At 40.1% G+C, this 10,475-nt stretch overlaps 1 protein-coding gene across 1 annotated transcript; it reads left to right on the top strand.

Moving 5' to 3' along the window:
* Positions 1 to 5,532: 5,532 nt before the first annotated feature.
* Positions 5,533 to 6,492, top strand: LOC132583417 (olfactory receptor 14I1-like). Its single transcript, XM_060255057.1, has one exon. The coding sequence runs from the start codon at positions 5,539 to 5,541 to the stop codon at positions 6,490 to 6,492; it is 954 nt and encodes a 317-aa protein (XP_060111040.1). The 5' UTR covers positions 5,533 to 5,538.
* The last annotated feature ends 3,983 nt before the right edge of the window (positions 6,493 to 10,475 follow it).

The raw sequence follows: 10,475 nt of genomic DNA on the forward strand, positions 1-10,475 counted from the left end.
ACTTGTTACAAAGTATAGGCGTTTATTCGAGAACTACAGTGCTGAAGCTTCAAGATAACACTGATGCCTGAGCCTGGCATCTAGTTACATTTTATGCGGTTAAGACAGCAACAATAAAACGACCTTTCACGCGGTTTGCAGACAAGTGTCTCTTTCCCAGGATTTGTTATCAGAAGGGAGGATGCAGTCCCGCTGGGAAGGCCTGCTCAGCCTGGCTTCAAAGGCCACCTGCAGATGTTGACCAGAGGTTATCTGTCACCCTCCAGTGATCACAGGGTGTTTGAAATGCAGAACAGTTTGTGTTAGTTACAGAGGCAAGGCATCATGTGTTAGTACTGGATTACAATATGGAGTCAGTGTGGCTAACAGCATATATGAAAGTTACAAGTTCTGACATTAGTTTTACAAGGTATTTAAACATAACTAATTAACACATTAATTAAAATTCTACTAAAACTCTAAAATCAATAAAATCATTAAAATTAATATACTGGTGCTATTGTATAGGTTTCACTAGCAGTTCCCCTTAGTCGGTGAAGGCCAATCGAAACAGGGTGGTCTTGCAGGCCCTGCAGAACTGTTCAAATTCCCGCAGGGCCCGCAGATCCTCCGGAAGCTGGTTCCATAGGCGTGGAGCCATAACAGAGAAAGCCCGATCACAGGTACTCTGAAGCTTTACCTCTCTCAGCCTGGGGCACTGTATTCTACACGGCTCAATGTCACATAATGCAGATCACAAAATGGCTTCACCCAGGTCCGGCTCTTTCTGGTGATCGAGGCAGGGAATGGGGTGAGGACATTTGGCCTGGCCGGCCCAGCAGTAGCCACATTATGATGGCTCATGCAGGGGGCAGGGTGGCTCGCCCATTTCTGGACAAGGAAGGGTCATGAGATGACCCTGGGGCTTGTCCAGCTTAGGTAGCCCTTGCCATACAAATTAAGTCACAGTTATGTTAATAAAGTGGCCCGTTTACCCATATACATGTGTCAGCCTCTTTATTCCAACTGGGGGACAATTAATTTTTAAAGTTATTTAATCTGATCAAATCATTCTTAAAGCAATATTATGCAAGCCAATATGACAATATGACTCAGTTCAACAGTGGTCCAGTTCCATAGACGAATGAACTGTTAATCAGGAGCAAGCTATACAGTACAATTTTACCTAATTGAGTCTGGGCTCCAAAGCAGCACACTTTCCCCTCATCCACACAGTTGCACTATATAAAAAGGAAGGGTGGAGTTTATGAGGTAGGACAAGAGAAGGAAGAAGGACATGGAAACTATCATCCTCAGAAACTTCCAGATCCCATTGGATGACCCTTTAGGCCATGCAGCACATTGGGATTAGTCAATCACCACTGGCCAGAGATCAGCCCCTGTTCTACTTCACCCAGCTCTTCCTTGGATGGGGCTACTACTGGGCAATTGAACAGTCTGTTCCCTGATGATGCCACTGACCTGGAGCGGTTGCTAGTCAGCAAGGATGTCTCCATGAATATTATGTCTTTACACCCAAACCAGGTCAATGTGTGAAGACACAGCAGAAGAAATATACCATTTTAGAAGGCCTCAAACGTAAATTCAATTATACTGTTTCTTAGTCCTTGGTTGCTAGCCTTTCATTATATGAGGAACTATTCTGTGCCTGAAGGGAAACTGCAGTTGCCACAGACTGAATAATGAATCTGGGGTGTGTTGGGGCCAACAGCCCTCCATGTTACAGGATTTGACCTGAACATCTGCCCTCCATTGTGCTTGCTCATCCAGTATCTAAGTAATGAAACTAGTTATTTTGCCTTTCCGCCCAATGGGGACCCAAAGTGATTTATATTGTCCTCATCTCCTCCATTTTATCCTCCCAGTAATCCTGTAAACTAGGTTAGGCTGAAAGTGTGTCAGTGGCCCAAGGTCACCCAGCAAGCTTCCATGACAGAGTGGAGATTCAAACACAGGTTTCTCAGATCCTAGTCCAACACTCTAGCCACCATGCCACACTGGCTTTGAAGCTTCTTTACATTAACTACTTTCTAAAAACTCAACTCATTGGATTGGCTGCACTTCTAAAGACAGTCATAAAGGGTCACTTATTGTATGGAAAATTGTCTTTTGAGAGGGGAAAAAAGATCATGTCACTTGTTTTATGTCAATAATGTCCTCTTTCATTCCGGTACCTTATTTGAAAAGAGAATTTTTTGGTATCAAGTTTTATGTCTTGAATCATATGTTCAAAAGTACAAAAATATAAGAAACAATACAGCAGAGGAGGGTGGTGGTGGTGGGGAAATTGTTCAGACAAACAGTTTCTTAACTTTAAAAGACAAACAATTTCTTAGGTTTAAAAGACAAGTTGGTTCTTAACTTTAAATTTTAAGTTCTGGTCTGTTCTGAGAGTTTTTCCTTTTTTATTGTGCTGTGGTCTAGAAGAAGGCTGTTGTTTCTTTTCTTCTTATTTAACAGTCTTTCTGAATGTTATCACTTTTCCATGCTGGGGGAATTCATTGAACCTATGTTGAACCATGCAGTCTCTGAAGGAGTATGGGGATTCTCTTGGCTTGGGACCTTTTCTGAATTCTCAGAGCCACAAGCTCTGCCTCCCAGTTTATGGGCAAATTGTTTAAACTTAATATTTCAGTTAGCACACAACCATGCATGGGATACTTAATGCCTTCTTCTGTGAATCCATCTTCATATCTCTGCCATAGTTGAGGAGGAACAATGTTCTGGAATAGTCATGTGCATGGAAATACATATAAGAAAATCAGTTACCAGAATTAAAGAATGAAGTGGTAGCAGTGCACCACTTGCCAGCTGTTTTGATTGCTCCAAGACAGGCTATGAAGCTAAGATTTGGTATCAGCCACAGTGCAATAGCGGTCACCTAACTACCTGCTGCCCACATGAACAGAACAGATGACTGATTTTCCTTGACTTGCAACATCAGCGCCTATATGAAAGAATAAGGTGAGTATATGACCCTTAGTATATAGCAACCTTTTTGCTATTCCATATTTTTTGCTAAGCATTTTGAATTAGTATGTCTCCTAAAACAGCTGGTGCATGCCCCAATAAGTTAGTTGCACTATCAGTGATGCTGATAATCAATGCTTATGACATTGATTAATCTGAAAGTTTTCTTTGTGATCAGGAGGGAATGGCTTGTCTGAATTCTTGTGTGTGCATGCGTGTGTGCAGGTATGAGAAAGTGGGCTGACTCCCTGTAGGTAATTGCTTTGCATGGACAATGAGTTCTCTGGTATAGATTCACCAGATGTCCTGTTGTTGGACTTGTCTATTTGAATTCTAGTTCTGTGAATGCACCAAACCAGATGGAACAGTCTCCTTCAACCACCAAAAAAAATAGTGCTGGATTTATGGGATCTTCATGGGCAGATGCCATATGGGATAGCAACTGTAGTAAGAAGGGGATTTGAATGAGTGAGTGAGGGGGAGGAGTGACTGGTTCCAACCCAGTGCATTTTTCTAGTGGCACATTGAATTTTGTGTTCAGGTGATCCAGTAATTACTGTATAATCTAACATCCCAAAAAAGCTTTAATCCTGAAAAACACTGCATAAAACTTAGTGATTTTGGGAGAAGACTGAACTAAGAATAGGTACATGATAGGTAAGAATTGGTAGACTGTTCATTCAAAGAAGGGTGATAAACTGCAGGTGATCCAAGGATCTGAGCTGAGATTAGCATTATCTAAATTGTTCTTGAGTGATCTGACACCAACTGCCAACAAAGGTAAGACGGGTTGCTGATGGAAATCTTTTAGCTCAGCCCCGGTCCCTTGCCTTTGTGAAGAGCTCCTGCCAGCCAACTACCAAGTGTCAATCAACAGAAGACCAGCTGCTCAGTTCTTGCCAACATGGCATCAAGATGTTTATAGTGCAATTTAGGATTTTATTCTTATTTAAAGTGAGTTCTATTAGTCAACTTGAGAAGCTCTTTGACTTATAAATATTCTAAATCAGGACTAAGCTATGAATTATGCTTGTACAAGACACCTAATTAGCCAGGATGGTGACAATCCAATCAGAGAGCACACTGCTCCAAAAGTATCATTTCAAAATTTATGACTGGGCATCAGTGTGCCAAAGAATATTGAATGTAAATACATGTAAACTGATGTATGCAAGGATTTTTTTTTTTTTTAGGGAAGAACAATTCTCAGCAGTTCTGTTCATAAATGCATCATATTTTATTCAGTGGGACTTCTAGGGCTGTGCCCTTATTGTTTCAAACTTCCACATAGTATTCCACATAGTATTCCACAAGAGTATTTTGAAATAGTAGAAACTAACTGGAGAAAAGACTGTGGTTATGGCGAGTGAGAAGTATTGTGTATAGTTCTAGTGTATAGTTCTATCTACCCTGTCACAGAGCTGGAAAAACATGCAAAAAAGGCAACACAAATGCCATTGCCTATGAGGAAAAGCTATAGTATTTAGAGCTGTTTAATTTAGGGGAAAGTACATGAAAAGAGAGTCAGGAGAGATTGGACAGAAAAAAAGTTCTCCATTTCAAGTGGCCGTAGAATTTGGGGTCTGCCAAAAGATGAAGACTGTCAATAGATACACATGAAACTAAAGAACATGTTTTCTGTAAATGCAGCATTTTTTGTGGAATTCTTCATCAGAAGATGTTCTGCTAGCCACAAGAGTAATTATTTCTGAAATGGAATGATATCAAGGAAGGTAGGTCTACTAATGACTTTTAAATATTAAATTGAATGTTCATAAGCAGAGTTCAGAGAGCCAGTTTGATATATTGATTAATTGCTGGTCTACAACTGGAGAAACCCAGCTTCAAATTTCCACTTGCTATTAAGTTTACTGGATGAAGTCAGACAATTTTTCACTCTCAACCAGTTTATCACACAGTACTGTTAAAAATGGGAGGAGGGAAACATAGATGCCACTTTGAGCTCCTTGAAGAAGGATGGTGGAAAACGCTGTCAAGTCACAGCTGGTTTATGGTGACCCCATAGTGTTTTCAAGGCAAGAGACATTCAGGGGTGGTTTTCCATTGCCTATCTCTGCATCATTGCTATTCCTTGGAGGTCTTCCATCTAAATACTAGTCAGGGCAGTCCATGCTTAGCTTCTGATATCTGACAAGACTGGGCTAGCTTGAGCTATCCAGGTCATGGGTCCTTGGCCTTAAAAAAGTGTGGGAATATTTTTTAAATGTACTATGTAAGTAAACCAATAAAACATTATGTCATTGCATACATCTCAGGAGAGAAAGAGAAGGCTATTTAGTCCCTTTAGCTATGTGCAATAATTCCTAATCAAGCTTATAATTCTACATCTTATGTATGTGTTTAGGTCTGTGTACCCTAGAGGAGATCAGCCTGTGTAGAAGTTGAGATTAAGATGGTAGATACAATCTTAATATAAGGTAAATGTCATACAACACAGGTTTATTTGGTGGACTGAGATTTTCAGAATATGCAATTCTGATCAACCTTGAAATAATATTGGTAGTACTTTGTCCCACAGATAACAAGAATCAGGGTATCGAGGACAAAATGACTAATGCTAGCAGCACATCCACATTCCTCCTCCTGGAATTTGCAGAGGTCTGGAACCTACAGATTTTATACTTCTCCGCTTTCCTAGGATTGTACTTGGTAGCTGTGACCAACAATCTTCTCATCACCATTTTGATAACTATTGATCATCACCTGCACAGCCCAATGTATTTTTTCTTAATGAACTTGAGTGTTATGGATATTGGTTCCATTTCTGTTATGGTACCAAAAGCTATGTTCAATTCCCTCATGAACACCAGGTCAATCTCTTATTTTGGGTGTGTTGCTCAGGTTTTCTTTTTCTTTGCCTTTGCAACCTCAGACCTTGCCCTGCTCACAGTAATGGCGCATGATCGATATGTCGCTATCTGCAATCCATTACAATATGAGCTAATTATGCATAAAGGAGCCTGCATTCAGATGGCAATCAGTGCATGGATTAGTGGTATTCTTAATGCAACATTACACACTGGAGGCACTTTTGCTATTACTTTCTGTTCCAATGTGGTCAATCAATTCTTTTGTGAAGTCCCAAAGTTACTAAAGCTTGCCTGCTCTGACTTGTACTTAGTGGAAGTTGGCCTCCTTGTGCTTAACTGTAGCATTGTGCTAGGATGCTTTATGTTCATCATCGTAACTTATATTAAAATTTTTGCTACAGTGCTCAGAATCCCTTCAGTACAGGGCCAAAAGAAAGCCCTTTCCACTTGCCTTCCTCACCTCACTGTAGTATCTCTCCTTGTATTTAGTGGAATCTTTGCTTATGCAAGGCCTCCCACTAATACTTCTTCTTATCTAGATGTAGTTTTTGCTGTGATATATACTATAATCTCTCCATTGCTCAATCCACTCATCTATAGCCTGAGAAACAAAGAGATCAAGACTGCATTACTGAAGCTTTTCCATTTGGGGCATTTTTCTAAAATCGTTTCTAGGAAAGTTTTTCTATGAGTAGGGTTGCTAGCTCAGATCCAGATTGGTCATGGGTCCTTGGGTATTTGGGAAATACCTGGAGATTTTTTTTGGGGGGTGGGGGGGTGAAGCATAAGAAAGGTGGGGTTTGGAAAGGGGACTTCAATGGGGCATAATGCCATGCCCCACTGAAGTCCCTCCCATCTCCAAACCTCACTTTCCACTATCTAAAGGGCCATTTTCTCCAGGAACTGATCTCTGTCACATGGAAATTAATTGTAAACACATTTTACAATTCAGCCTAGGGGCTGGCAACCCTATGATTTGTGTGTGTGTGTGTGTGTGTGTGTGTGTATATATTTCTGGGAGTGGTTCTCCTTTATATTATTTTTTAACCTTGGGTGGTAAAGAAGATAGAGGCTCTCCAGCCTTTTCCCCAACTTAGAACTGCTGGAGAAGAAAATTAGCTTTTAAAAATAATGACGACGACTCCCATTTTTCCCACCAACTTCTCTAATTGTCTGTAATATTGAGGTAAAGAAGTGTTATAAAGTGGGTTCAGTCAACTCTTTTCCACAAAACGTGTTTACTGAGGAGCAGTGATACAAACAATAAACTGGAAGTAAACAAATATATACAGTTAGAACCAGGGATCGTTTTGTAGAAAAATACGTGGTGGAGCTCATCCAGGGATTGTTATGCAGCTGCACCTACTATTCAATGGACAAGGAGGTGGAACTCTCAGAAAGGTTCAGGAGCTGTGCTCCTGTGAGCTCCCACTGAATCCAAGGCCTGGTTAGAACATAGAAAACCATGCCCCCTCAGACAGGCACTCACCAATCCTACTGCACCCTCTAGGATCCTTCTTTGACATTTCCTCCAAAATACCAGGCTTCCTGATTGGCTGGTTCTAACAGAACAGCCAATCAGAATGTAGGCCCATACCAAACCTTTAATGGCATAACAGTTGCGAATAAAAATACACATAATATAAAAATTTAAACATTGGAGATAAAATCAAAATGAAACCGAGCTTACAGATGCATTCATACATGGTCAGATTTAAATTTAAGGATGTCAGCCAAAAATTTTGCCACAGCCTCGCTAACCTCCCCCTCAGTATCGTTCAAAAAATAATAACAGCGTGGCAGAATAGACAAATCTGGCAAGAAAGAAAGCTTGCAAAATAAATCTTTATGGAGATTATGATAAAAGGAACAATCAAGCAATATATGCGGAATCAGAATGTAGGCATCAGGATCTGCCCTGCAATGGATCTTTGCTTCAAGTTTAGGCATTACATTAAACAGGGCTTTTTTTGTAGCAAGAATTTCTTTGTATATTAGGCTACACCCCCCCCCCCCCAATGTAGCCAATCCTCCAAGAACTTACAGTAGGCCCTGTGAGAAAAGCCCTGTAAGCTCTTGGAGGATTGGCTACATCAGGGGGGTGTAGCCTAATATGTAAAGGAGTTCCTGCTACAAAAAAAGCCCTGAACTTAGTACATAACATGAGGTTTCTTTTTCTCATTGTACCTAAGGAAGTTAGCTGTGTCTCATGAAAACTGATACTGTAAAAATTCTGATAGTCTTTAAGGTGCCATTGGACTTCTGTTTTGCTATGCCACAATAGACTAATACGGCTATCCTGCTAGAAGTTCATCACAAAGAAGACTTATTGACCATTCACTCGCAGCAGCTATAAAAATTGGTGTTTCTTAATGAAAGATCACTAGATGAATTGGCAAGGAAGTGGCAGCATTTGCAGGTTAAGAAGTCCCATTTTATATAATGGAGCTTACTTCTGTTTCACTTGCATATAATCTTTTTTTAATAGCATGTAATTAAAGTTATCATAGTTCCATAGCATGCACTTTAATGAGAATTACAACTGCTTTCTTTCCTTATAAATACTTCCCCCCTGTGTGTATCTATATCAACAGGCTGAGAATTCACTTCACGAATCTGATGAAATAGATTCTAACCATGAAAGCTGAAACTCCGATACAATCATCATCTTTTCATGGTAGCACAAGTTTCCTTTTTTGTTTTTTGTTTTTGTTTTTCACAACAGGCTAACATGACTACCACTCTAGAATTTGTCTTCTCTAATTACTCAGTTTGTGTCAGTATTTCCAAATGGTTTATCTCATGAGTTTGTTTTCAACATGAGCTGAGATCTGGAAGACAAATGCTTCAGGACATACACAGAATGTATTTCCTTCAGTACCGGAAAAACTGCCTTATCTTTTCTTCCCATGCATTTTAATAATTCAGTAGGCTATTGAAATATGCAGAGGAAACACTGATTTATATTTTTAATCATTGCATTAAAATGAGGATAAGACTACATGCCCTGTACCTTTCATAAGGATGAAAGTCTTGCTAGTCCAGTGTCCTATTTCCTATCCATACCAGGCAGATGCCTCTGGGAATCATAGCAGTGGGGGACAAAGGTAACAGCTACCACACCAAGGCTTCCCTAAACTGGCATCCACAAGTGTACAGCCTCTGAACATCAATGATGCATGTGGACATCATAGTTAATGGCCACTCATGGATCTGTCCACTTCCTTTAACCTGTATAATCCCCATTTAAAGTCTTCTTTACCAGTGGACATCACCTTTATAGCATCTTATTCAATAAATTATTATGCAGAATATAATATAGTGCTTCCTTTTAGCTGTCCTGATGCTATTGCCAATCAAATTAGGCAAACTTTGGCAGTATAGCAGGAAAAAAATCTGACTCCTCATTTTTTCACATGATTCAATAGTTTGTAAACATCAATATTTATATAGCTTCTATATGTATATAAACCATGGTGATCCCTGGACAGAGAAATATGTAGTTATCCTTGACCAGGGTCAGGACCTTTTCAGTTCTCGCCTTGATCTGAGGGAACTCGCTGCCAAATGACATCAAAGTCCTGCAAAACTTAAAACAGTTTTGCAGAGTCAGTAAAGGATGTTCCACCAAACCTATGGTTGAGGACAGCAAAGGTTTTTTTTTAAAAAAAATTAGATTGTCCTTCCTTTCTTTTTCCCCTTTGAGGTGACAACAAATTTGATCTTTAGATGCCATTGGAATGATTACTGTATCTGTTTTATTCTTTAAATCTTGTTTTAAATGCTGTGGTTATATCTCTTTGAATGCTGTACACTGCCCAAGAGCAGTCTAGAAACTGAATGTATAAATAAATAAATAATGGGCAATTTTCCTCATCTTTTTTTCCAGACAAATTGTTCTTACCAAAAATTCCCTCCTATTTAATAAATTTTGTGGAAAGTCAGTTCTCTTTATATGAGGTCCTGAGGATTCACATCTTACATTTGATGAAGTGGGTTCCAACTTTAAACTTAATGCCTACAGTAGTAGTAGCTAGGGGGCCCCTATCATCATCAAAGGGACAGCTGCCCCTCCCACACATGCGCACCACACAAAAAATGAACGCCGTATGTTTCCTTATGGGGGAGTGACTCAACAGTCCCCAATGGTGGCGAGGGATCTGCCCACCCCAAGGAATGCCGGATGTTTCCTAAGGGGGAAAGAAGGGTCAGCCACAGGTGTAGCAGGCTTCATATTGTTTGGGGAAAGCGTGTTTTGCAACACAGACATTATTTAGAGAATTGTGGAGATGCAACAGTTCTAAGTGGACATAGGTTGGAGAGGAGACATACCCAATGGATAAAATGATGGCTTTAAAACTGAACATGGCTAACCTTATACGTGTAACACATCCCTTTAACAGCAGGTTGCATCAGGTTGCGTGTCAATACAACTCATGCTCTTTAACTTGTTCATTAATGATCCGGAGTCGGGCGTAAGCAGCAATGTGGCCATGTTTGCAGATGACACTAAATTGTTCAGGGTGGAAAGAACCAGAGAGGATTGCTGTCAAAATCGACTAATTCGATGTAAAGACTGGGCGATCTTGGCCTGTTATATCCGGCTTAGTTAAAATCATAATGGATCCACTGCTGCTAATGTTTCACCCTTCCCCCCTTGTTAGCCCCATTCCT

This window comes from Heteronotia binoei, chromosome 15 (assembly GCF_032191835.1).
Source record: "Heteronotia binoei isolate CCM8104 ecotype False Entrance Well chromosome 15, APGP_CSIRO_Hbin_v1, whole genome shotgun sequence".
In the NCBI taxonomy this organism is placed as follows: Eukaryota; Metazoa; Chordata; class Lepidosauria; order Squamata; family Gekkonidae; genus Heteronotia; species Heteronotia binoei.

Coding starts and splice junctions, on each gene's coding strand:
- LOC132583417 (XM_060255057.1), top strand. CDS start 5,539: ATGACTAATGCTAGCAGCACATCCACATTCCTCCTCCTGGAATTTGCA.